The following is a 25,682-nucleotide window of genomic DNA, read 5'->3' as shown; positions in this document are numbered from 1 at the left end:
CCGACTGACCAGTTGGGAGGGCTGCTGTGAAGGGGCCAGGTCAGCTCCCCCCACCCACGCCCCCCCTCGCCTCCAGCCGCTCTGCGGCTGTCCATCCAGACCCCAGTCGTGGTCCCTTGGGCTGCGACACGCTCACCGATGCTAATGGCTGTGTAGACGTGCTCGGGGTCATGCATGAGGTCACACAGAGCCATGAGAGCTTTCTGCCTCGTCAGCAGGTCATCCGACTGCAGCTCCTCGTTCAGCTTGGGCAGCGCGCGGCAGCCGTAGGCAATGGCAGCCTGAGTAGGGTTGACGTTGGGGGGCAGGTACATGGAGATCTTGGCATCCGCCATCGTCCCGCGCCTGCTCAGGGAGACTCTGGAGCTTTCAGAGCGAAGCTGCAAGGAGACTGCTGGTTAAAAGAACCCAGACGTCATCGTCATTGCTACTGTGATCTGGCACTGTTTTACTCCCATTTTACAGATGAGCAAACGGAGACTAGGAGCAGTGAAGGAATTTGTTCAAGGTCACAGCAAAGGTAAGTGGCAGCCCAGACCGCAAACTTCAGGGTTCTGCCGATGACTACATAGATTGGGCCTCAGGACAGAGGCATTGGAAAAAGCCAACTGGGTCGGGGCGGGGGGGCAGGCAGTGGGTAAATTGGGAGATTGGGACTGACATACACCCACCACTGTATATAAAACAGATAACTAAGGTCGCGCTGTGTGGCACAGGGAAGTTTACTCAATACTCTGTAATGACCTATATGAGAAAAGAATCTAAAAAAGTGGATACGTGTATAACTGATTCATTTGCTGTACAGCAGAAACGAACACAGCATTGTAAACTGAGTGTACTCCAATGAAAATGAATTTAAAAAAGGAAAAAGACAAACTAAGCCAAACAAGCAAACAGTGATCGAACAGCTCCATTTAGAGCTTATCTTGTGCCAGCAATACCTAATATGCAACTCAGCTCCCCCAGGAGGAGGCGGGGAGTGCTATGACCCGGGAGGAAATTGAGGTTTCAGGACAAGGAGCCTTGGAGGTCATGAGCTAGGCTAGGAGCCAATGTCCTAATCCAGGTCTGGGACATTCGCCCATCAGGGACCCACAGTCGGATGCCTCCAGCACATCCACAGAGAACGGAATCAAGGTTAAAGTGTGACTTATTTTTTTATTACGCACACACTTGGAGCAACTGTAAGCAGTGTGGCTGAGTAGTTAAAAATGGGCTCCAGACCCAAGCCAATGGATGGCCCTTAACAAGCAGCTGGAAAGGGAGAGGCTAATATCCCGCCCCCAGCCCCCCAGCCCCGCCCAGAGTTGGCATATTCGCTGAGAATGGAGCATAGCTCACCAGGGCGTAGATACTTTGGCTGCCATTGTTATTATGCGGATGGTGGTTGTGACTGCGTTACGTTGGCAGTGACAAGCCCCAGCCCTGTGCGAATCCACCCCACTAAGAGAGGTGGTGAACTGGACTCTCGATTCCTGGCAGCAGGTAATTAGGGAAGGAGGCGAGGAGGTGGGGATGGAAGAGGAGGTGGGACCCGGCTATTTGGGATCGGGGCTCCCCGGGCAGGAAACGCTGGGCGCCTGCCGCCCTCCAAGGGGCATGGGCCCTGTTGATCGGGCCTGGGTGAGTCTGGGGGAGCCCCTGTCCCCGGGGCCCCCAGTCTGCGGCCGCCGGCTCACCTGCCTCAGCGCGTGAGTTTCTGTAGCACTCGCCCGTTGCCAGGCAACCCGGTTGCCAGGCGACCCTGGGCGGCGTCCGCTGGGCAGCCTTCCGCACACCGGCCGTCCACCGCGCAGGCGCGAACAGCCCCAGGCCAGGGCTGGCTGTAAAGTGGGGTTGGTGCTGTTTTCCGGGTTACTGTTGGGAGAACAAAGGCGGGCTCAGCTTTGTTCGTAATGCAGAAGGGAAGGCAAGTGACTGTGTGCGCCTTTTTCTGTACTGGGCACTTGGCACGCCTTTAATTCTCAGCGTAAGCCCGGGAGGTGATGCATTCTCTTATTTTACGGACAAGCATCTCATAGAGGTTCTGCAGCTTTCCCGGAATCACAAAGGCCTGATCCCGGGACTGCTTAGCCCTAGCATCGGCTCCTTCCTCGGCAAGCTGACTGGCTCGTGAGGACGCAGGTCGGACCCTGCAGTGGGCTCAACGCACTGCTGGCAGGAACAGTTATTCTTGAAAGCAAGCCAGACTGAGCCGTCACCTCCACCAAACCCTCCCAGGGCTCCCCGCTGGTCTCAGGACAGAGTCCAGACTCCTGGCCTGCCACTGGGGGCCCTGGGTGATGGCTTCCTCCAGCCGTGCTGGATCTTACTCCCCCAGATGCTAACTCTGCTGCAGCTGGGCTGCTTGCGACACTAGCCACCTCTCGGTCCTTCGGGACACAGCTTGGCGTACTCTTCCTCCGGGAAGCCCAGCGTCTCCCCAGCTCCAAATTAGCAAGTGATGCTAGGACTCAGTTGCCCCAGTGCCCGCGTCCCTCTTCTGATTGTCTGCTTGCGTCTGTTTCCCCGGCAGATTTCCCTGAGGCTGGAGCCCACGTCAGGCCTGGTTCCATCCCCCCGCTCCACAGCACAGCCCCCACCCCACCCCCAGCCCCGCCAGTTCCAGGAATATACCGGGAGGTTTCAGTAAGTGTAGACGAAGTGCATGGTTCATGGGTTTGAGTCAAGTTTTGTAATCAAAGTACTTCCACCATCTCATGTGATCCTCACAAAAACCCCTTGAAGTATATAGTCCATTTTACAGTGGGGTAAACTGAGGCACTAAGCAACTCAGGGAAGTTCACCCCAAGGCCTGGGCCCTTCGCAGTGAAACCCACTAATCAAGGCAGCAAGCAACAGCCTCCAGCACATTTCGCTCTGACACGAAGGTAATTGGCCTCCATCTCTGTGCTGTGGACCCGGTATTGTGCCACGGAGATCATCCCTACTGCTGTCTTTCAAAGGACCGAGTTGTGAAGGTCTCTCTAACCCAGAGCATCGGAGCCTTTTTATGAAGCTGGTGTGGAGAGCCCTGGGCTGGGAGTTGGGAGATCTGGGTTCCAGGTCTAGTTCTGACTCCCTAGGCAAATCCTTGGAACATGTGAGCCTTCATTTCCCTATGAAATCAGGGAGCTGAATCAAGTAGGTTCTCAAAGCTGGAAACTCCACATCTCTCAGGGCTCCGTTACAGAGTCTTTTTGTAAAATTGTCCTTCCATTTTCTGTTTTCCAATCTCCTTTTTCTTGTCTTTGAAAGCATACACAGCATTCTATGTAGCATATATGTTCACCTATGAGACCAAAAATATAACAGGTGCCTGTGAATTCACCGTGAGAACATCGTCAGTGCCCTCGTCCCCTCCTTTGTGCTTCTCTCCAAAGCTACCGTCTCGTTTCTGTGATTAGCATCTCACAAACGCCTCTGGAGGCCATCGTGCCAGGCATCGAGCCGCGCCTGCCTCTCTCTGCAAACAGAAACTAGCTCACAGAAGCTCCGTGACTCAGGTCAGCCTTTACACAGCCATTAATTATGGAAATTAATTTTGTAGCATGAGCTCTGGAAGGCAGCCTATGATATTCAGGCATCATTAGATTCAGAGCTGTGCAGATGAAGGTCAGGAAATGGGAGGCGTGTCCACCCCTTGTGACTGCAGGGCAGTTGGCTGCAGCGCTACAGCGAGAGTCCTGTCTTAGCCACGATTACAGCGAGGAGGAGGTGTCTGGGAAAGGCGGCTGACCCCGAAGGGCCCAGATGGAGGCTGTTACTGTATTCTCTGAGTTCCAAATGTTTCTTTTCATTTATTTCCCAAATACATGGTATATGCACGCAGAGTAAAATCCTGAAAGTATGAGAGTATGTCTCCTTCCCTCCTTGGCCCCCAGCCAATGGATTGTCCTCATCTGTACGACCCACTGGAGTCTTTCCAGCGATGCACTACACTGATACAAGTAAATACAATTTATTTGCCTTTTAAGGTAATGGCAGCATACTTCAAACAGTGTTCTCCACCTTCCTTTTTTAAGTGCAATATTCCTTCACTCATGTAACACTCACTCCATGCTGCTTCTGTGCAGGCATTTTGCCAATGCAGTCAATTGAGGGGCTGAACCCCTGCTCTCACTGCGCTCAGTGGAGGGACACAGACAGTCCGCACGAACAGGAAGTTATATAATCTCTTAGAAAATAGGAAGTGCCTGGGAGAAATAGAGCAGAAGAAGGGGCTGGAAGGATGCAGCTTTTGTAAATAGGATGTCTCATCTAGAGGTGACATCTGAGCAACGTGGCTGTCTGGGGCAGGGCATTCCAGGCCGAGGAGACAGGCAGAGCAAGCATCCCCGGTGCTTGGCGTGTTGAACAGCAAGGACGCCAATGGAGCCTGTTGGGGGTGGGGTGGGGAGGCGGGAAGCAGTAGGGGGCGAGCTAAGAGAAGAAACGGGCAAATCACGTGGGGCCTCTTGGGCTACTGGAAAGACTTTATTACTCTGAGGACGATGAGAAGGCGCTGGAGGGTTTGCAGCCGAGGACTGACATAATCTGATCTGTGTCTTAACGAGGGGTCCCTGGGGACTGCTGAACTAGGAAGAGGGTAGGAGCGAGGATGGAAGGTGGGGAGGCCAGTTAAGGGGAGAGAAGACGATGATGGTTGGGACCACCGCGAGCTCAATGAAAGTGAGACGGAGAGAGGAGATACTGGTCAATTTTCCAGGGTAGAACCTACAGGATTTACTGATAGATCAGACATGGGATGTGACGGGAAGGAGTCAAGGGATCTCATACCAGATATAAAGCAAAACACGAAATATTTAGATAACCAGAAACAATTCATATTTGACATACTATGAAAATAAACACTTAATCCTCTCCCCTACCATGGTGACGTCAGGAAGTCAGGTGCGCGAGTCTCTCCACCGTCAGCCCCGCCCAGGCCCCACCCCTGGGCTGTCCTGACCACGCCCATCAGCTCCCCCGCCCTCGTTGCCATGGTGATTGCCGCTTTGGGTCGGCGTCCCGGAGTCTCCCGCGAGGCTCTGGTTGCTATGGTGATGGCGGCGCAGGGCGCAGGCGGGACTCTTTCGGCCGTGAGCCCCGCCCCCAGCGTACAGGATTCGTCGGAAGCAGGCGGGTCCCGCGGGGTGCTCGTTGCCATGGTGATCGCGGCCTCGACCCTCCCGGACTAGGCAGCGCCAGGAACTGTGTCAGCGGCCGCAGGTCAGTCAGACTCCCCTTGGGTGTCACCCTCGCCAGCCCGCGTGATACCCTCCCACCTCACGATCTGAACGCGGCCAGGGCCCCCGGGCCTCCCCATTTCCTGACCGCCCACCCCGGCCCCCAGGTGCTGGTCCGGAGAGGGAAGATCCGATGCGGAGGACCACAGGCCTCGATCGAGGGCACTCAGTGGGGAGGGCGCTGACTGGGAGGAGGAGACCCGGGCCTGTGGATATCGGCGGGAGGGGCCCAGCGCCGGGTGGGGTGCTTCTGGGAAAGGGTTGTGGGCTGCACCCTAAGGGCCGGCGCACCCAGAGCCTTCATCCCTTGAGGCCAGGAGCAGGGTCCCCCTCGCTACTCCACTTCCTCTGCCAGGACTCTGGGTCCCTGCTGTGCCACAGTCACTCAGAGCCCAGCGCTGAGCTCAGGGAGGGGCCACTCCTGGCAGGACACCCGGCAGGAGACCCCGCTCTCCAGCTCTCCCAGGCCGGGCCGCAGGCCTGCACCCGCAGCCCTGCACACACTGCCTGCAGACAGGGGAGATGGCCCCTGACATTCCCCACGGAGAAGGAGGCTTGGACTGTTTTCAGAGCAAAAGCCATGTTCAGCGTCAACTCTGGGGAATCCCCAGGGACTCCCTAACCCTCTTTTTCCCCTGTTAGGGGCACAGGATTCCTGGAAGGATGAGGTCCTCCCTGACACCTTTGGGGCCCTCTGTGAGCCGGGACCGCGTCATCAGCAGCTTCCCTAAGGTAGGGAGGCCTTAGGCCAACCCTTGATGTGTGCACTGCTCCAGGGACAGCATGCCCACATCCAGCCTTCCCCACCTCGCTCACCACCGGAAACAAGGCAGGTGAATCGGGAGGCCAGTCCCTCGCAGAGAGACCCCAGGGACTCAGCAGACTTGTTGAGAAGCTTGGCATTGACTTGCCCAGGGTGGGCTGGCAGGCAAAAGGTGACACTGGAAGGCAGTGTGACGTGGAGGTTAAGGGCACAGACTTTGTAGTCAGACGGCGGTGTGAGTCCTGCGTGCCATTAAGCTGTGTGACCCTGGACAAGGTACTCGACCTCTCAGAGCTGCTGGCCCACAAGGATAGCTCTGCTCACGCTGGACGCCTGGTTCATGGTGAACGGGAGCTCCCTTGCCCAGGTGGTGGTTGCTGCTTTTCTCATTACAATTATTACATTATCAGGGCTTCCCTGGTGATCCAGTAGTTAAGAATCCACCTTCCAATGCAGGGGTACATGGGTTTGATCCCTGGCCCAGGAACTAAGATCCCATATGCCTTGGGGCAACTAAGCCCATTGTGAAGCCACAATGATCCTGCCTGCAACTAAGACCCAACCCAGCCAAAAATCAATCAATATTGTAAAATTATTATTACATTATCGAACAGTACCTCCAGTTTCCTGGGACCAAATCGAAGGTTCTCACCCCTTACCCTTCTGTCCTTACTAAAAACTCACAGCTGTCTTAAAATCCATCCTTAATCACAGCAGGGGACACAAATCCATACTACCTGAAGTGGGTGGGAGGACCAGTGTCTCCCAGCCCTGCAGAAGCTCCACCTACCCTCTGCTCGCCGCCGCTCAGGGCCAGGTTCTGCAGCAATTTGTAACACAGAAGGTCAGACACAACACGATGTCCTCGAGAGGGGGCCACTTAGACAGCAGATGCTGCTTCCCGACACAGGCGCAGGAGAAACGAGCACCTCTCGGGCTGATGCGTGATGATGAGGGCCAAAGTAAGTGCTTGAGCGCCAGATGTGAGAAAAGGTGCAGAAAAGAAACACTTCCACACGCGTGTTTGCTTCTACATGCAGAGTATCTGGAAGCACGCTTGAGACCCTGCCTTCTGTGGTCGCTGCCCTGTGTGTGGGAGAAAGCCTCCCTTTTAAAGAGTCTTGAAATCTGTGCTCAGGCCAGGGGGCGAAGGAGGGTAGACTGTGGGTGTTTGGAGTCTGCAGTGATTCTTCCTCCCTGTCTTCTGCTTCCTCCCTTCTGAGTTCTGTCTCCAGCTCGCACAGAGAAAGCCTCGGTGCCTCTGACTGGTGGATGGTCCCCGAAAGACTTTCCATCTCATCAGAGGCCCAGCAACTGCTTCCCTTGTCAGTGGTGACCGGGGAATGAAGGGGTTGAAGAGCTGAAGGAAGGGAGGGGTGACTGGCACAGGTCTCATGGGACAAAGGACCTCAATTATAGAGCGTGACAGCAAGGCTCAGAGAGGTAGGGAGGGCTGCCTGCCGGAGGTCACACAGCTGTGGGTGGGGGAGCCCAGACTTGAACTGACCATGGTTGACTCCGAGCTCTGACTGTCCCCCGCCCTGGGAGGCAGCCTGGGTCACCCCTGCTCCCACAGAAGGTGAGATTCTCTGCCATCTGCTTGTGGCCAGGTTTATCCTGCACCCTGGGGGCCGCAGCACTTCAGGCCTGAGCAGTTTGCAGTCAGGCGGGCAGGTCCTTCCTTCATCCCACATGTCTGGTCTCCGTGTGCAGCCCACCAGCCTCCTTTAGCACACTTCTCTAATCTGTATCCCAAGTGGTGCAGTGTGTGCTCAGTCGCTCAGTCATGTCTAACTTTATGAGGCCCCATGGACTGTAGCCTGCCAGGCTCCTCCATCCATGTAATTTTCCAGGCAAGAATACTGGAGTGGGTTGCCATTTCCTATTCCAGGGGATCTTTCCGACCCAGGGATCAAACCTGCATCGCCTGCCTTGACAGGTGTATTTTTTAGCACTGAGCCATCTAGGAAGCCCATATTATGCATCAACCTACTATATATCAACGTGATATAGAATTAATATTGCCTATCAGAAAGTTTTACCACTGTTTTAAAAAAGAAACACATGAAAGTGATTTTTAAGCTGTACGTTTTCTTGAAAAGAAGAAATTCCTAGCTTTTACTCAGGACAACAGAAACAGTACATTTGAAAGTTTTTCTCAAAAAAAAAAAAAAAAGTTTTTCTCTTAGGAAGAATCTGGGATCCACTGCATCGTTCTTATTTTGTTCTTTTCCCCTCTTCTTTCTGTCCCCAACATTTCTGCCATTTTCCTCTTCTTGGCCGGCACCAGGCTGTGTCCTTCCATTGGCTTCTTACCGTCACCAGTTGAGCTACACTTTTTGTGTCGGGTTTCGGCTGCCTGCCTTCCTGCCGCACTGCACGGCCAGATTCCTCATTGCTTTTGGACTAGTGGTGGGCTCCGTCTCCTGAGCGCCGTGTCTCGGTCGCGCCGCATCCCTCACCCCGCTCCTCCCGCGACTTGATGCCGACAGGGAGAGAAGCGGACAGAAAAGCAGCCAGCCTTCCCGAAAAGACGGCCCACCCACGGCCGCGTGACCGTGGCCCTGGGCTGAGCGCCTGCCTGAGCTGCCCGTTTGCCCCTGCAGCCCGCAGACCAAGAGGCGCGGTGAGAGTGCCCCCACCTCACAGCTGGGGACATGGGCGCCATGAGGCCCCGCATTCGCCCTCTGCAAAGCTGCTTCACTCTCCTCGCTGCCCTGGTGCAGTCACACGGGGCCGAAAGGGCAGGTGGGCCAGGGCAGAGAGCCGCCGGGCACAGGCCAAGAAGGTGGCTGGGGACACGGCAGAGCGCAGCTGCGGAACGCGGCGAGGCTCCGCCCATGCCCCGGCCACGCCCCACGTAGCCTCGGCCAATCGGACCGCAAAGCGCAGCCGCCGTCTGCAGCGAGGCTCCTCCCATGCCCCGGCCACGCCCCACGCTTAACCTCGGCCAATCGGACCGCAAAACCTAATAGTCACGTTGCGTTTGTTTGGGCTTCCCGAGTGGCTTAGCGGGTAGGCAATCTGCCTGCAATGCGGGAAACCGGCTTCGATCCCTGGGTCAGGAAGATCTCCTGGAGGAAAGGAATGGCTATTCTTCCCTGGAGAATTCCACGGACAGAGGAGCCTGGGGGACTACAGTCCATGGGGTCGCAAAGGGTCGGAGACGACTGAGCGACTTTCACTTTGTTTGTTGAATATGATTTTTTTTTTTCAGCCTATAGAACAAACTTGCATTCCCCGAGTGTCAGGGCGTCTTTGCTGAGCACCCAGTATGCATATGCCAGGCCGGCTCTGCGCTGGCGGTTTTACAAACACGACCTCATTCACGCCCCCAAGTCTCGAAGGGTTTCCAGATGCAGAAACTGAAGTTCAGAGACGTGAGGCAACTGCCCAGGGTCACACAGCACCTGAGGGTCCGTGCTCTCGGGCCACTATGCGGTCCTGCCTTGCGAAAAATGTGGACGAAGCAAGTGCTTTCTAGGACATTTTCCATGCACTAATATACATATTTTTAAAAAACGAAAGCAGCATCAGAGATTCGTAGTAGAAAGCATAGGAGGGTCTTGGTGCTAAAAGTGTCCTTACAGCCCACCCCTCCTCTCACCAGAGGGGACAGAGGTGTGGTGCACCCACAGCAAGGGCCCAGCTTCCCTCCCCCAACAAGACCCAGCTCTCTGGGTCCCCGCCTGGGCTTCCTGGCACGTTAGAGCCTTGGAGCCTGTGAGGTGCTGACAAGGAGGGAGGCTTGGAAGGGGAGGGAGGGGACCCTGGGAAGTAAGCCACTAGCTCCTGCCCGGGAGCTCCGCAGGGGGACACGCCCGCCTGTCTGTCTTTCTGCAGTGGTACACACCCGCCGCCTGCCTGCAGCTCCGGGAGCACTTCCACGGGCAGGTCAGCACTGCCTGCCAGCGCGGGAACACGGGGACTGTGGGGTGAGCGCTGTCTCCGCGGGGGAGGGTGGGGAGAGCCCAGCGCACGCCTGAGTGTATGGAGGCAGATGCGCGCCTTGGACAGCAGACCGCGCGGGTGCCACCCCGGCCGGCCCGGGGACCATTGGGCCAGTCATCCCGCCTCACCTGCCGCAGGAACATCTCTGCCCTTGGGGAGGCCGGTGCCTGAGGTCTGAGTGTGGCTGCTCCCTCGGGCTTCAGCCTTAGTGTCGGGCCCCGGGGCCGCCTCTGAGTCCCCACCACGCCTGCCCCTCAGCCCAAGACTCTGCTTCCCGTGGTGCACATTTCTGATTCTCACTACAGGGACGAGGGCCTGGTGGGGTCAGGGGTACGATGGCCCCAGAACAAAGGCAGGCCCTCTGCCCCTCCCCTGGGCCAGTGACGGGGTCACACACCACAGAGCGTCTCACAGGTGGCCTGTCCCCGTCACGAGTGGGGACCACAGGGGAGGAGGGGCCTGTGTGCGTGAGGATGCCCTCGTGACCACGCCTGCAAGACCACGCCTTGCCCCTCTCAGGCTCAGACTCTCCAAGGTGGTGGTGGTCGGCGATCTCTACGTGGGCAAGACCAGCCTCATCCACAGGTGGGCGGCCGGCCGCCCCTCCCAGCAGCGCTGTCAGGCCCGCCCGGGAGGCCCAGTCCCAGGTCACAGCGGAGACCATGTGGCCGCTGGGAGGGGATGCAGGAAATCAGGGAGGTGACAGGCGTGCAGAGAGTGTGGCCTCCCGGGAGCCTGGCGATGGTCAGGCGGTCCCCACCGCCCCCCTGCTGGTGGGCACGGGGCCTCTCCCTGTCCTGACCCCCACTTGTGGCCTCTGGCTGCGGCAGCCTCTGCCCATGGAGCTCTCGCTGGAGGCTCCGTCCGCCTGTGGCCTGTCCCCATGGCCCGGTTCCGTGGCCACTGCCATGTGGCCTCCCCGCGTGGGCGGACTTCCCGTGGCCTGCAGCCCTACACGTGGCCTCTGACAGCTTCCCGGGTCCCACAGGTTCTGCAAGAATGTCTTCGACCATGACTACAAGGCCACCATCGGGGTGGACTTCGAGATTGAGCGGTTTGAGGTCGCTGGGACCCCCTTCAGTCTCCAGATGTAAGTTGCTGGCGGCCGCCTGAGCGTCTCCCGATGGTCATGGACGGGCTTTGTGGAGACCCCAGGGAAGGTCCCAGCAAGGGAGCAGGGGGCCTTGGCCAGCTGTGTGAGGCTGGGCTCCCCGTTTCTGCAGACCCAGGCCCCAGGCACACCCACACCCCCTACCCCATGCGCCTCGTGTCCCTCTGATCCCATGCACCGGGTCTGGGCATGGCTTCCAGCAAGTCAGTTCAGGCCTCTGAGCCGCTGTTCGCGCCTGGAAAACGGGGCCAAAACTAGTCTCTGCGTGCGAGGCTCTAGCGGAGGTCACGTGGCCCCCAGGCCTTCCTGGGGCTGGACATCCCCCCTACCCCCGCCCTTGCTCACCTCCCCCTGCCTCTCTCCATCTGTCTGTCTGTCTGTCTTCTCCCTGCCCCAGGGGGGGCACACCCTAGGAAGGGATCAGGAGCAGGTGGGGGCTGGCAGCAGGCACTTCCCGATGCCCATGCCGCTGGGAAGGGCTCTGGGTCTCCCACCAGGGGGTCCCACGAGCCTGCCGGCTGAGACCCCACGAGCACAGCTAAACCTGCCACCTCTTGGTCTCCTGTCTCTTTCGGCCACGGCACAGCTGGGACACAGCAGGGCAGGAGAAGTTCAAGTGCATCGCATCTGCCTACTACCGGGGTGCCCAGGGTGAGTGGCCGGCTGATGCCACTGGCGGGGCCTCAATCACGTGCAGCTGGGGGTCCCCGTGAACTACCCGCAGGCTCACCCTGAGAGGCCGGGTCCTCCGAGAGACACGGAGGAAGCACGGGGCGCCCAGTCCTGGCCTTCCAGCCGGGCCTGGGTGGGCCTCACCGCCACACACTCTAGGGGGCCCTGGGTGGCACGTGCTCTGCCACTGAAGGTCTCAGCCCCAGTTTCAGCTCAGAAGGATGCTCAGGGTGGGGAGTGTTTGGGCAGAGACCCCACAGAGAAGAGCGGGTCGGCTCAAAAGCAGGGGCCAGGGCTTGGCCGGAGGGGAGGAGAGGGGGTGCCCGTCACCCCCACGCACACCGTGGAGACCAGACTCCTTGCCCACTGCCTCCATGCTGAGGGCACCCCAGCACTGGGCAGGCCTCCTGGGTGGCAGACGGTGGCAGCATAGCCCCCTACCGAGACCAGGAAGACAAGGGAGAGGGGTTCCCGTGGGAGGTGGGGGCCCCGGGTCGCAGGCGTCCTGTCTAGACTCAGGCGATAAGGCACAGCCGCGTCCACTCTGCTGCTGTCAGAAGTCGCGTTTTCACGAAGGCTGGAGAAGAGCAAAACCAGGAAGCCGTGGCCTGGAGTAACAGCTCTGCCACGCCCACTGTGGCCTCTTCTCGGGGTGGGGGGCTGGTGTGCGCCCTCCCCCCGGGAATAAGCCCGTCAGGCAGCCGCCCGGCCTTGGTTACTACCATCACCAGCGTGCTCCTTCACGCTGGCCCCTAGCCGGGGTTGGGCAGGAGGCGGCCTGTGTCCTGCCCTTCTGGATTGATCTCCGTGTGCGGCCACCCAGGGCACGAGGGAGCAGGCAGGGCAGTGATGGAGGAGTCGAGGGCAGGGAGCTGCACTGCCAGGTCCCCCACGCCCCGAGCCTGCCTCTCCGCAACGGGCCCCGAAGCTGCTTGGTGCTCGTGGCCGCTGGGCCCCAGGCGCCAGTGTGGGAAGTCGGTCCCAGAGCTCTCCCACCGCTGCTCCAGCTTAATCCCCTCGGCCACCCTGAGGGCCCAAGGTGGCCGTGGTCGGTCCCCACCAGGTCACAGCTGGGGAGGCCGCTTGATCTCTCAGCGGTCCAGCCTCCCCCGTGCGCCCCACAGCCGTCAGAGGCAGAGAAACTTTGAGGCAGGGAGCTCACCTTGCCTCCCTGGACCCCACTGCGGCTGGGCTGCTGGGTGCGGATCAGAGGGGTGGGGACTGGGTCCCCATGTCACCGGTCCAGGGCTGCATGCCTGAGGGGCCCCTGGGACAGCTGTGTGGGAGCCCCCTTGTCTCGCTGTCTTTGCCTCCCTGTTGCTCACCAGCTTCCCCTGGCTTCCCCCGTGCCCGCAGTGATCATCACGGCCTTTGACCTCACTGACGTGCAAACCCTGGAGCACAGCAGGCAAGTCTGGGTTCAGTGGCCACCGTGGGCTCCCTGGGCTGGGAGGCTGCCTGGAGGACTCCCTGACCCTGGGCCACGAGCTGGAGCCCGACGGTGCGTGCAGGAGACCAGGCTGGCCGGTCAGCACCAGCTGCCCACGGGCCAGTGGCGGTGCGGCTGCCGTTCTATCCCTCGGCCAGTTCAGAGCGCCCTGCATTGACTTCAGGGCTCAGCTCGAAAGCCTTACTAGTTTTGGGGGGAAGGGCCTGGCGTCCTCACCACTCCTGGGCCCCAGGCGTGGGGACAGCACTGGGCACCTGCTCTCTCGGGTAGAGATCTGGGCGAGAGCCGGGGGTCGTTGGCTGATGGGCCAGAGCCCCCTGCCCCTGACTTTGGTTTGGGGCGTTCACAGCCGCGTCTGCAGCCCCGTGAGGGGAGCCGGGCTGGTCAGTCCCTTTGGTGGCAGCGTGGGATGGACCCAGGGTGCGGGACGCCTCGGGGCTCCCTGACTCCCTGACGCTCCTGCGTCCCCGCCCACTGGAGACGCCCGTGGGCAGCACGGTCCACATCCCCTCCTGGCACCCCCGGCCCTGGGGGGCCCTGGGCTCCCTCGACCGCTGGGGGTGGGGTGGGTCCATCCCAGCCTGTCGCCCGCCTTCCAGGCAGTGGCTGGAGGACGCGCTGAGGGAGAACGAGCCAGGCGCCTGCTTCGTGTTCCTCGTGGGGACCAAGAAGGACCTGCTGGTGAGCGGAGCCAGGCGGGCCAGGCGGCCTCGGGGGACGCGGAGCAGAGGGTGACCCCCAGGGCCTAGGCAGGAGCTCTCGGGTCCCCGATCCCCGTCAAGTCAGGGAGGGACGCTGGAGCTCAGACCCGCCCAGGATCACCTCCAGGCGGGTGCCCAGGCTGGGTGTCCCCGCGGGGGGCCGGGGAGGACGAGGGTGCTGGGTCAGCAGGGCCGCTTCCCCCAGTCAGGGGCCGCGTGCGAGCAGGCGGAGGCGGAGGCTGTGCGCCTGGCCAACGAGATGCGCGCTGAGTACTGGTCCGTGTCGGCCAAGACCGGTGAGTGGGTGCGGGGCTGCCGCCGCGGCCGGCGATCGGGGGCGGGGCCCGGCCCGTGGGTGGGAGGAGTGACCGGTGAGTGGGTGCGGGGCTGCCGCCGCGGCCGGCGATCGGGGGCGGGGCCCGGCCCGTGGGTGGGAGGAGTGACCGGTGAGTGGGCGCGGGGCTGCCGCCGCGGCTGGCGATCGGGGGCGGGGCCCGGCCCGTGGGTGGGAGGACTGAGACCCCTACTCCTGCGCGTGGGGGCAGGTCCCCGCGGTCCTGGCCGGAGTCTCAGGGAGGCAGGGGCAGCCGCAGCGTCGTCCCGCCCCCTACCCGAGGCGGGCGTAGCACGCACGGTCTCAACCAATCGCGGCTGAGCGTCCGCAGGCCAAGCTCTGCCCGCTGGACAGATGCGCACTGGAAGGTCCCTCCCTTCCCCAGCCGTCTTCAGAGAAGGCGGAGACAGCGGCCACGCCCCCGCCGGCTCTCACCCACACCCCTCCCAGTCTGCCCGGCCTCACTGGTTCCCCGGCCCCCGAGCTGACCGCACCCACGGGCACCGCTTACCGCAGCTCCCAACATCTCTGAGCCTCGGCATCCTCACCCGGGAAGTGGGGCGATGCCGTCAGTCTTTTATTTTTAATACAAAACACGCTTTTTATGATAAAAGACACAGGATTCACTGAAGAAAAACGAGCAGACGCACAGAAGCAAAGAACAGACTTTGCAAACAGGTTGTTGGGATGGAATGAAATAACTCGCAGTGGCTGGCGCACCGCGGGCGCCAAGGCTGTGGGGACTCAGGAATACACCTCGGAGTCCTCACCCCAGGGGAGGGGCCGCTGCGGATGCCTGCCCGGGGTGCAGGTGGAAGCACCACCTCCTCTGGCCCAGCACAAAGTGGTCGCCGTGCCCAGTTCCCTCTGCCCCTTCCTGAGGGCACCCCCAAGTCTGTGAGAACCCACCCTCTTGTTGGAGTAACAGCCCATTCCCAGAGAGCTTCTTATGGACCAAGCAGGACCGCCTTGTGCGGTTGTATAGGTTGTTAACTGCACAAATGCAGTGTGTGTGTCGAGGGCTTCACCTGGCCCTGTGCCCGATGGGTGGCCTTGTCCTCCTGGAGGAGGAGGCACAAAAGGCTCCACGTGGGCGCCAGGGGCGCTAACCCTGGTGGCTGCCCGCTGCACAGATGCAAAAAGGTGACAAGAAAGCAGGCTCACTTGTGATCTCTGTGCAGCCCAGCACCTGGCCTGCGGGCGTTCAGCTGCGATTGATTGAAACAGTGCATGCTAAGTCGCTTCAGGCACGTCTGACTCTTTGTGACCCCATGGACTGCAGCCCACCAGGCTCCTCTGTCCATGGGATTCTCCAGACAAGAATACTGGAGTATGTTGTCTGCCCCTCCTCCAGGGGATCTTCCCGACCCAGGGACTGAACCCAGGACTCAAGTCTCTGCACTGGCAGGCAGGTTCTTTACTTCTAGCGCCACCTGGAAAACCCAACTGAAAGACTAGATGCCTGGAAACCAAGGCTCAGAGGTTGTCAGGAGTGGCCAGGGCTAATGGCCGGGCTGGGAGCCTGTCCCCTGCACAGGGAGGGGAGCGTCCTGCCTCCTGCCCCACCGGCTCCCCCCGCCCCCGACAGGATGCCTGCAGGCGGGGGTCACGACTGTCCCTTGCCCGCAGGAGAGAATGTGAAGGCGTTTTTTAGCCGCGTGGCCGCCCTGGCTTTCGAGCGCTCGGTACTGCAGGACTTGGAGCGGAGGAGCAACAGCCCGCTGCAGGTCGGCGGCGGGGACGTCATCCGTAAGTGCAGGGCCCCGGGGCTGGGGAGGGACTCAGGCCCGACATCTGCATCCACCACCCTCTGCTGGGACTCGACCGTCTGCCAGGCTTGTCTGGGCCCCTCTCCCATCCCGCTGACCTCCGGCTGCAGGCCCCCTGCCTGCCGGCCAGCTCAGGTGCCCAGTTGACGCCAGGTGACTTCTCCCCTTGCTGCAGGGATGGAGGGACGTCGACCCGAGACCCCGGACAGCAGGAGGCCCTCCGGCCCGAGTTGTTGTTAGCCAGGCCTGCGGCAGAGGCCTCCCCACCCTCCACGAGGCAGGCCGGTGGTGCCTCCGTGACATGGAGGGGGACGCGGAGCGCCCACTGTGCTGAGCTCCAGGGCCCCCCGCCTCCTCTTCTCCGTAGCGGGGCGGGAGCCAGAGGAGGCCCCCACTGCCACCCAGGGCCCCGTGCTGGAAGGCCAGTCGCACCTACAGAGTTGCCCATCAGCCCAGCCACAGAGGCTCGTGACTGCAGGCATGGCACCTGTCTCCCGGGTCCCAGACCCCGGGCACAGTCAGGGCTCCCCAGGCCCCTCCCCAGCCTTCCTGGGTTGGCCTTGGAGTCCCCCTCATCTCAGGGGCCCAGGCGAGTGGGACTCGCCGACGTCAGCAGAAGCCCAAGGAAAGCCGGGTTTCTCTCCCAGCCCTGACTCTTCTATGAGCAGGGCTGGGCCTCACCGTCCACCGTCCCTCCACCACGGACTTGTGTGTCCCCTCTCTGGCCACCGAGGGGCCACCTCTGGCTCCATCGTGACCCGTGACATCCTGCCCCCTGGGTCGGGCTGAGGATGGGCAGAACAGGCCACGGACACCCCCACCCACCCCTGGGGATGAGAAGGTGCCGCGTGCAGGTCTCCGGGGACCCCCGTGATGGCCCACGTGTCTGCAGCACATCGGAGGTGCTCCAGCACCTGCAGGCAGGCTCCCCGGCTCCATGGCCCTCCTGACCCCTGGAACAGGCGGGTGCCCCGGCCTCCCCACCCCAGCTCCCGCCCAGAGTGCTTGGCCCAGTCCAGGCTGCCGTGGGGCTCCTCCACAGGGCCTCCTGAGCCCCCACCCCACGGCCACGGGCGGGCGCATGTCTAGCCTCCGTCCCTGGGGACCGCGAGCGTTTCTCGGGCAGCCGGTGGGCAGCGGCCGGGGGATGCCGCGTCTTCTGTTTGGCCCGCCTTCCCCATGTCTTCAGCTCTCCTTTTCGTAGATGGAGGGTACTCCTTTGAATAAAGCACTCCCGCATGGGAGGGAGGCGCCCCCCATGGGCCGACATAAGCAGCGCAGGCCTCCTGCTCCTTGTTTGCTGTGAAACCGGCATGGCCTCTCCCTGGCCCACCGGGCGGCCTTCTTCCTCCCAGGCTGGGCGAGCCTGCGTGTCCCTTCAGGGCTGCAGATTTGACTTCCTGCAGATGGGCCAGAGTCCGTTCAGGCCGCCCGGACCTGGGACAGTCGGCTTTTTACTTCTTTTCACTGAGATGACCGTCCTCACAGCGGCAGTTTTCCGCACTCGGGATTCCCCACAGAGATCTAGCTGGGCCTCCGGTGGGCTGGCCCACCAGACCCAGCCTCGGCTGCGCCAGGCCCGGGTTTGGGGCACACGAGAGACAGCGTCGGGACGGGTGAGTCTGCTCAGGTGGGCTGGCACCCTCCCGGCTCCCTGCCCCGCTCTGGGGACTGTGTCCGGCTGTCACTGGCCCCTGAGCCAGGACCATTGTCTCGTGTGCACCCAGCCCTCTAAGCTGCCCTGTGGGAAACTCCCCTCCTGTGGCCCCCCGTGTGTGTCCGGCTGTTACGGCGTCTCTTCTGAAGCGGCCGTGGGCCCACTGATCCCACAAGTCCACAGAGACAGTGACGTGTCTGGGGGCCGACGCAGGGCCGTGTGCAAGCACTTCCGAGGCGTCTGGAGGAAACGGGGGCCTCAGACGCATCCAGAGCCCCCTTCAGCCTGGCAACGGGACACAGGCCTCTCCCGAGGGGCCACAGGCTCCTGAGGGCCTTGGGCGCGTGAGCCGGACGCCTGAGGTCGCCTGAGATGGAGGTAAGGGGACGTGGCGATGGGCGGGGGGCCCGCTCTGCTCACAGTCACGCAGATAGAAATCTGAACGGGCCCGGTGGGGAGCGGGGACGGGCCTTCCTGGCCTGTGAGCAGCTGAGGGTGCTCGGGACCCAGGAGGCCTGGGGCAGAGACAAGAGCGGGTATGGGGCACGGGAGTTTTCAGAAGCAGCCACGGCTCAGAGAGGACCCTCGTCCTCTGAGCCTTCCGTTTTCCTGGAGACGGGGCAGAGGACCTGGGGGCCCCAAGATGACACGACACCTGCCCAGCAGCCCCGGGCTCCCCTGCCATCTGCTGCGGCCTCCCTCCCACTGCCCGTGTGTCAAGCCGATGGGGAGTAGCATGGGGTCCCGTGGCCTCCTTCCAGGCCTCCATCCCTCATCCAGACACACCCCCACCCTGGCATTCTGGGCCCCTGGCCACCTGTCTGAGCCTGCACCCCCAGGAGGAAGCAGGGCGGGGGCTCCTGTCCACAGGCTGCTCTTCACAGGCCCTTCCCGCCGCCCCCTGGTCCCCAACGGAAGGGTGGCATCCCCCCACCCCTGCCTGAGGTTGCCCTGAGTCTCTGACCACAGGAAGCCACAGCCCGCACCATGTCGCTGGCCGGGCCTTCAGGACCCAGCCCATCTTGTCCAGGCCCCTGCACTCTCTGTGAGGCTGAAAACGCAGCTGAGGCACTCACAGGGATCTGCACCCCCACCCTTCACTGCAGGGCCTCATCAATAATTGATTCTGCAGAAGGCGGGGGAGTCCAGCCAAGAGAGGAGAAAAGGTCCACGGCTCGCTCACTCGGAGCCCGGGGCCAGCGAAGCCCTGCAGAGGCCCTGCTCCCCACTGTGGGCCGGGGCTGGGGGCCTGCAGCAGGCGCCCCGCCAGGCGCCCTCCGGCACAGCGCCACGGGCAGGGCTACGGCACAGCTGTATCGATCACCCCGTTTTCCGGTTTTGCCTGCAGCTCCCTGGGGTTGAAGGATGATGGATGACAGCTGGGGGGTCATGAGGCCACATCCCCACGTGAAGGGAGCCCTCCTCTGGCCCCCAAAGCTGGTGGGGATGAAGGCGCACACAGCAGAGAAGCAGCGAAACACAGTCCCCCTTCCTGCTGTGTGAGACCATCAGCAGTCACTCCCCACGCCTCCCATCCCCGTCCCCAGGCGACCACCAGCCAACTTTCTGTCCCCATAGGCTTGGTCTGTTCTGGACATTTCATGTAAACGGAGTCACACAATATGTGGTCTGTTATGCCTGGTTTCTTCCACTTGGCATAATGCTTTCAAGGTTCGTGGATATTCAGCATGCACTGGGACTGCATTTTCTTTGATGGTCAAATAATATTCCAGCGTCAGGTTTCCATCCCCCGGGTTCTGAGGCATCGGAAGTTCTGAGTTCTGTCCAGCAGAGGGGGCTGTTGAGTCCCAGCGGCTCATTGCAGCAAAGGGACCAGGTAGCCTTTGGGGAGGGGCTTGCCCGAACCGGGTGCTGGGTTCAAGAACCCCTAGGGCTGCTGCTGAGGGTACATGAGGGTGTGTGTGTATATGTGTGTGTGTGAGAGAGAGAGATTTTGAGATTTTGAAATGAATTACAGAGCCTTGCCCCGGAAAATGATGGAAGTGGTAACGGAAATATCACCGACAATCCCGCTTTGCTGTCCCATTTTAGTTTCGGGGTGGAAAAAAATCTGTCAGGAGCGATGGAAATGCTTGTTAACTGATGGTGGTGATGGTTTTCGTGAGTGAAACCCCAGATCTGACCTGCAGTCCACACCAGCCTGGCCCCTAACCCAGCTGTTCCTCAAACACACCTGGACCTCTGAACTCTCCCCATCGTTGCCTGTCCGTCCGCATTTCCACATCTCCAGGACCAGCTCAGACATCGCCCCCGCCAGCCAGCCTTCCCCAGACCTCTGCATCCTCTGGGATGCCCACTCACACAGCTCCTGTGCCTGCCGCGGCCTGGCTCTGCCTGCCTCACGGCTTCCTCCCTCCTGTGTGCTCACCACTGCCTCTTCCCCCCGGGCGGGACTGACTGAGCACCTGTTTTGTCCTAAGCACTCAGAGTTCACTGGGGAAAAAGACAGACAGATTTCTGTCCTCGGAAGTTTAGATCTAGCTGGGAACACACACTGAGTGGGGAGCGCAGACTGCTAATGGATATGGATCCCATGTTCCTCCTCAGCCCTCCCTTTCTCTGGAGGGAGGGATGATAAGAAAGCTCATGGGGAAGGAGCAGAGACCCAGGGCGAGGGTGCTTCCGGGGGAGACTCCGGGGAGGAGAGGAATGTCCTTGGGGCCAGAAGAAACTGTCCCACGGGGAGATAGCCACTATCTTGCAGTGTCCTTGTGCCCAGCAAGCCACTTGCTCTGCCAAGAGAACAGGGCGTACAAACCCAAACTGCAGTGTCAGTTTCCAATGCACACAAATTGAAGGTGGGGCCAAGTTGGGGGCCTGCAAACCAGGAAGAAACACCTCACTGATAGATGCAGCAGCTCCCCGCCCCCCAAAGTATTCTCCTCCCGGTGCTTAATGATACTGTCCCAGATGAACCCACAAGTACCCGCTGGAAACTCAGGGACCCTGTTAGCAAGGGGGAAAAAACCAGTTTATGCTTTTGGGATTCTCCCTGCTGACGGCCAGGGAATGGGGCTCCAGAGGCACTGGGTTCTGGTTCTGCCAGATCCACTGGTAGGGTTGCCGGAGGAAGGCACTAATGCAGATGGTGAGCTGCTGTGTGCCATAGGCTGGGAGGTCAGGGTTTGTTACTCCCGACTTGAAGAGGTGTTCAGGATGTAAACGCTGCTGGGGTTCCTGCCTAGCTCTGCCGGCCGCCAAGTCAGGACCTCAAGCTCTCCTTCCTCAGATACAAAACAGGCCTTTTTTTTTTTTTTTACTGTCGGGGCCTTGTCCGCTGGCAGAGGAGTGCGAGGGTGGACACAGCGGAGCGCCTGCAGGGAGCCGTGCCTGGAAGCGTCTGCCAGTCCCCCTCCCCACCCCCCACAGCCCCAGGGCTTTTCCTGCCAGGCTCCCAGGGCACCAGCGTGAAAGGCGACCACGGGCAGAACAGCACAGGTTTTATGGTTGCCCCCTTGGGGCAGCTTCCCACGGTGCTCCCAACACTGTTCCACGTGAGGACGAAAAGCCGGCTCAGAGAGGAGGGAAAGGGAACTGCCAAGGTCACACAAGCCGCCGGGGGAGAGACCTGAAGCCCAGCCAGGCCGCCCTGGGCTCCGTTCCCTCTAGATGAGACGCCCGGGCATCCGCTTAAGGCGGCACCGGAGCTGGGGGGTGGGCGGGTAAGAGAACCCTCACGAGGCGGGGGCCGGCGTGTGTGTGCATTCTGGTTCTCCTGTTAACGCCCGGGGAAGCAGGCGCGAGCGACCCAGAGGCGCCTGGCTTCTAGCCGGGGTCTCCGGCTGACACATCCCATTTCCTTTCGCGCCACCCAGCAGGCTGGTCGGGGTCTTCTCGGCCCTCGGGTCCCCCCACCCCCACCGCACCCCCGGGGTCCACTCCGCTGTGCGTCTGAGATCTCCGGGCTTCTCCGGCGGACCAAAAACAGACTCCGTTTCATTGTCCCCCCGGCCGTGGAGGCCGGGGCCCCCCTCGGAGGCAGATGACAGATAAGTTCCCAGTCAGGGCTGCAGGAAGGGAGACGTGTGTGCTGAGCGGCCCGGCGGGGAGACATTCCTCTGGACCCTCTACGTGATGCTTCAGCCGTCACGCCGGGACCCCAGCGCCCGGAGGCCCGTTGGCGACCGCCGGGCGACCTGTCCGCTGGGGAGCGCGCTCAGCCAGTGACGGGAGCGAGGGGCCATCCGGCTCGCCGGGATCCAGGGCACCTGTTCCCGGGAGTGCAGAAGTCGCCGTCTCGGCCTCAGTTTCCCCAGGCGCGGGGGCCGCCCGCAGGGCCGCAGCGGAGGGGGCGGGGGGGGGGGGACGGGGGGGGGGTGGTGGCGGCCCCTTTAAGAGGCTCCGCCCCGCTCCATCAGCGCCGCGGCCCCGCCCTCCACCCCGCCCCTTCCTGCGGCGCTGACCGCGGGCGGCGCGCAAGAGAGCGGCGGGAGCGGGCGGTCCGACCGCCGCGCGGGGAGAGGCCTCTTTAAGACGCCCCCCCACCGCTCCATCAGCCGCGCCGAGGCCCCGCCCACCGCCCCGCCCCGCCCCTTCCTGCGGCGCCGAGCGCGGGCGGCGCGCGACAGAGCGGCGGGAGCGGGCGGGCTGAGCGCAGCGCGGGGAGCCGGACGGCGGCGCGGGAGCCCGAGGACAGCGGCGCGCGGGCGGCGGCCATGGGCTAGCCGGCCGGCCGAGCGGAGGCAGCGCCTGCCCCGCCCCGCGCGCGCGCGCGCGCGCGCCGGGAGCCCCGCACACAATAGCGGGCGCGCGGCCCCGCGCCCTTCCCCCGCGCGCGCCCCGCCCCGCGCGCCGGCCGCCCGGCCGCGGCCTCACCTGCCGCCCGGGAGGGGGCGGGCATTGTTCGCGCGCCGCCGCCGCCGCCGCCCCGCCGTGGGCATGGGGGCCGCCCGGCGTCCCGGGCCGGGCCTGGTGAGGCCGCCGCGCCGTCGCTGAAGCCGGCCCCGCTGGCGCGCGCAGCCAGGCTGCGCAGGTGAGGAGCCGCGGCCGCGCCATGGTGGACCCAGTGGGCTTCGCCGAGGCGTGGAAGGCGCAGTTCCCGGACTCGGAGCCTCCGCGCATGGAGCTGCGCTCGGTGGGCGACATCGAGCAGGAGTTGGAGCGCTGCAAGGCCTCCATCCGGCGCCTGGAGCAGGAGGTGAACCAGGAGCGCTTCCGCATGATTTACCTGCAGACTCTGCTGGCCAAGGAGAAGAAGAGCTACGACCGGCAGCGCTGGGGCTTCCGGCGCGCCGCACAGCCCCCCGACGGCGCGGCCGAGCCCCGTGCGCCGCGCGCGCAGCCCGCGCCCGCTGAGGGCGCCGACCTGCCGGCCGCCGACGAGCCCGAGGCCCGGCCCGACGGGGAGGGCTCCCCCGGCAAGGCCAGGCCCGCGGCCGCGCGCAGGCCCGGGCCCGCAGCCGCCGCCGCCGCCGCCGAGCGAGACGACCGCGGGCCCCCCACCAGCGTGGCGGCGCTGCGCTCCAACTTCGAGAGGATCCGCAAGGGCCCCGGCCAGCCTGCGGCGGCGGCGGACGCCGAGAAGCCCTTCTACGTGAACGTCGAGTTCCACCACGAGCGTGGCCTGGTGAAGGTCAACGACAAAGACGTGTCGGACCGCATCAGCTCCCTGGGCAGCCAGGCCATGCAGATGGAGCGCAAGAAGTCGCAGCAGCAGGGCGCCGGGCCGGGCCCCGCAGACACTCCTAGGCCTTCATATCGCGGGCGCGCCTCCGAGGGCAGCGGCTGCGGCGGCCTCGATGGCGACTATGAGGACGTTGAGCTGAACCCGCGCTTCCTGAAGGACAACCTGATCAACGCCAACGGCAGCGGCAGGCCCCCCTGGCCGCCCCTGGAGTACCAGCCCTACCAGAGCATCTACGTCGGGGGCATGATGGTGGAAGGGGAGGCCAAGGGCTCGCTGCAGCGCAGCCAGAGCACCTCGGAGCAGGAGAAGCGCCTTACCTGGCCGCGGAGGTCCTATTCCCCGCGGAGCTTCGAGGACAGCGGAGGCGGCTACACGCCGGACTGCAGCTCCAACGAGAACCTCACGTCCAGCGAGGAGGACTTCTCCTCCGGCCAGTCCAGCCGCGTGTCCCCGAGCCCCACCACCTACCGGCCCTTCCGGGACAAGAGCCGCTCGCCCTCGCAGAACTCCCAGCAGTCCTTCGACAGCAGTAGCCCCCCGACGCCCCAGTGCCAGAAGCGGCACCGCCAGGGCCCCGTCGTGGTGTCCGAGGCCACCATCGTGGGCGTCCGCAAGACGGGGCAGATCTGGCCTAGCGATGGGGACAGCTTGTCCGGCAAACTGTCTCAGGATGGCGCCTTACACGCAGACGCAGGTAAGTGCCTCTGCCAGCCTGGTGGGGACACCTGCGAGGTTGGGGGTGCAGGGGCAGGTAGGTACTTTGTGGAGTGGTTCTCAAGCGCCAGTGGTGGGCTGGAACGATTCGCGCCCGTTCCCCCAGCTGAACAAATTCCATCCCTGCTTTCCTCCTGAATGCAGATTCCCAGCGTCTGGAGTGGGATTCGGGTGGGAGGGGTGGTGTGTCGGGATGGTGGAGGTGGCTCCTTCCTTGGGGTCTGGAGCCTGTGCTTTCTCGCGAGAGTGCTTCCTCTCTGTGGGTCGGGGCCAGGAGCGCCTTGGCTGCCTTGGTCACCTCTGCTCTCTGGGTGGATGCTTCAGCAGGGACTGATTGATCCATGTCTTGGGCAGTCGCCGCCACCTGCCCTGGGAGAGTGCCCGACACATCCGGGGCATCCACGGGATGCCAGCTGCTCCCAGGCCGGAGGAGTGTCGGGTTCGCTCTCTGGCCGGCAGCCCCAGTGCAAGTCAGAGCAGGTGAAAAATACAAACCGGAGGAAGGGAGGCCACAGGCAGTTCTGACTCAGTGGGCCACCGAAGAGCCGGGGCTGAGGAGCTCTGTCCGGGGCTGAAGGAGGGCCACACCCGTGCTGATCTGTCCGGTTTGGACGGGAGACCTCACCGCTGGGCATCTCACCCTGCTCCATCGTGCCCCTTGCCCACCCACGCTTATGTTCGGCTCCTAGTCACACGGTCTGGCTCCTGGCCCCGAGATTAAGCCCGCGGGACCATGGGTGTAATGTGTATGCACATCTATGGACAGACGCCCTGTGGCGCCGGGCTAACAGGACTGTGTTTCGAGAGCCGGGCGCAGTTTGTGATGGCAGTCAGGACAGGGATTTGGGGTTGTAGCAGGTGAGGCAATTGGGAGCCTCTCAGAGTCCTGGGCCCTGCTGAGCTGATGTGGTTTTCCGCTCCATTGACTTTTTCTGCCGATGGAGTTGTGTGTTCTTGGTTGGTCAGAGCCCTCTTGAGACAAGGGAGGCTATTTTTGGCTCTGTGGAGGGGCCTCTCTGCCATCCGCGCTCCCTCCTGTTTGTTTTGGGCTCACTTCGTTGTTGGTTCTGTCTGTGTTGTGTTGCTGGGACCTGTGGCGGGGCCCAGCCTCCATCCCCCAGGCCCCTCGTGTGCGGGGAAGCCGGTACTATTGAGAAGACCGCTTTGCAGGCAGGTCAGCTCCTCTGGGCTCTGGAGGATTGCCCTGTGGTCGCCAGGCACCAGTCCCGTCTGGCCAGCTGTCAGCCAGGCGAGCCAGCTTGGATTGGCCCTCAGCACCCACAAGGGAGCGTGTGAACATTGTCAACAAAGGAGAAAAGGAGAGCTTCTCGTGGAGACCTGTCGTCTGAAACTGTGTTCTCTTGCTGGGGGAGGTGGGAGTTTCCAGCGAGTAGGGCCCCGTTGGTTGTGTTTGGGGGGCTTCCCCGCAGGCCGTCTCCGGAGCTCGCAGCCCCTCGCCTGCCTTCAGCCTCTGCTCTGTGGGTGACGCAGGGTGGGCTCCCAGCCAAGGAGGTCATCTGACATCTTGGCCCACCCCCGCCCCTTTGGCCCTCGGTGAATCCTGCTCTGAAAGCCCTCCAGGGTCCCACCTTGTGTCTCCTGTTGGGCTTTGAAGCTCCTGGCAGTTTCAGCTCTGGGAGCCTGCCCAGCCCGCTTCTCAGGGCTCTCTGAGGCGTGTGGCTGGAGGCGACGGTGGGACCGCCGGG

At 62.4% G+C, this 25,682-nt stretch overlaps 4 protein-coding genes across 9 annotated transcripts in view; 2 read left to right on the top strand and 2 right to left on the bottom strand.

Annotated features, from left to right (window-relative positions):
* RSPH14 (radial spoke head 14 homolog) overlaps window positions 1-5,128 on the bottom strand; it is a 52,021-nt gene extending 46,893 nt beyond the window's left edge. Inside the window, exons 1-3 of one of the 4 annotated variants that reach the window (XM_059876163.1) lie at window positions 4,851-5,128; window positions 1,680-1,857; window positions 137-380 (exon numbers count right to left, since the gene is read on the bottom strand). In XM_059876163.1, the coding sequence (XP_059732146.1) occupies window positions 137-380; window positions 1,680-1,857; window positions 4,851-5,128 (700 nt within the window). 4 annotated transcript variants of the gene reach the window in all.
* Window positions 5,129-5,220: 92 nt separating this feature from the next.
* On the top strand, window positions 5,221-19,238 carry RAB36 (RAB36, member RAS oncogene family). Of its 3 annotated transcripts, XM_059876456.1 has the most exons (13): window positions 5,221-5,314; window positions 5,850-5,939; window positions 9,814-9,905; window positions 10,441-10,506; window positions 10,910-11,011; window positions 11,619-11,683; window positions 13,061-13,116; window positions 13,758-13,835; window positions 14,061-14,151; window positions 15,819-15,938; window positions 16,134-17,574; window positions 17,686-17,993; window positions 18,722-19,238. In XM_059876456.1, exons 2-11 carry the CDS (start codon window positions 5,871-5,873, stop codon window positions 16,196-16,198), a joined length of 804 nt encoding a protein of 267 aa, XP_059732439.1. In that variant the 5' UTR covers window positions 5,221-5,314; window positions 5,850-5,870; the 3' UTR covers window positions 16,199-17,574; window positions 17,686-17,993; window positions 18,722-19,238. The 3 variants fall into 3 exon arrangements, with proteins under 3 accessions (XP_059732439.1, XP_059732437.1, XP_059732438.1); XM_059876454.1 differs by lacking the exons at window positions 5,221-5,314; window positions 10,441-10,506 and having other exon boundaries at window positions 5,856-5,939; XM_059876455.1 differs by lacking the exons at window positions 5,221-5,314; window positions 15,819-15,938; window positions 16,134-17,574; window positions 17,686-17,993; window positions 18,722-19,238 and adding an exon at window positions 15,544-15,800 and having other exon boundaries at window positions 5,856-5,939.
* Window positions 19,239-21,722: 2,484 nt separating this feature from the next.
* LOC112441984 (basic salivary proline-rich protein 1-like) lies at window positions 21,723-22,631 on the bottom strand. The gene has a single exon (XM_024977515.1). It carries the CDS (start codon window positions 22,629-22,631, stop codon window positions 21,723-21,725), a length of 909 nt encoding a protein of 302 aa, XP_024833283.1.
* BCR (BCR activator of RhoGEF and GTPase) overlaps window positions 22,200-25,682 on the top strand; it is an 86,808-nt gene continuing 83,325 nt past the window's right edge. The window contains exon 1 of the mRNA XM_024977857.2: window positions 22,200-23,956. Coding sequence (XP_024833625.1) covers window positions 22,630-23,956 — 1,327 coding nt within the window. The 5' untranslated portion in view covers window positions 22,200-22,629. The remainder of the gene's footprint in view (window positions 23,957-25,682) is intronic.

This window comes from Bos taurus, chromosome 17 (assembly GCF_002263795.3).
Source record: "Bos taurus isolate L1 Dominette 01449 registration number 42190680 breed Hereford chromosome 17, ARS-UCD2.0, whole genome shotgun sequence".
Classification (NCBI taxonomy): domain Eukaryota; kingdom Metazoa; phylum Chordata; class Mammalia; order Artiodactyla; family Bovidae; genus Bos; species Bos taurus.
The sequence above is the reverse complement of the archived record's forward strand: the minus strand, read 5'-3'. Positions and strand labels throughout refer to the sequence as shown.

Bases quoted from the DNA above. Each gene is read 5' to 3' on its own strand.
- LOC112441984 (XM_024977515.1), bottom strand. From the start codon at position 22,631: ATGGCGCGGCCGCGGCTCCTCACCTGCGCAGCCTGGCTGCGCGCGCCA.
- RAB36 (XM_059876456.1), top strand. From the start codon at position 5,871: ATGAGGTCCTCCCTGACACCTTTGGGGCCCTCTGTGAGCCGGGACCGC. The intron at 11,684-13,060 runs GTGAGTGGCCGG...CCGTGCCCGCAG, and splicing joins CTACTACCGGGGTGCCCAGG to TGATCATCACGGCCTTTGAC. The intron at 15,939-16,133 runs GTAAGTGCAGGG...CCCTTGCTGCAG, and splicing joins CGGCGGCGGGGACGTCATCC to GGATGGAGGGACGTCGACCC.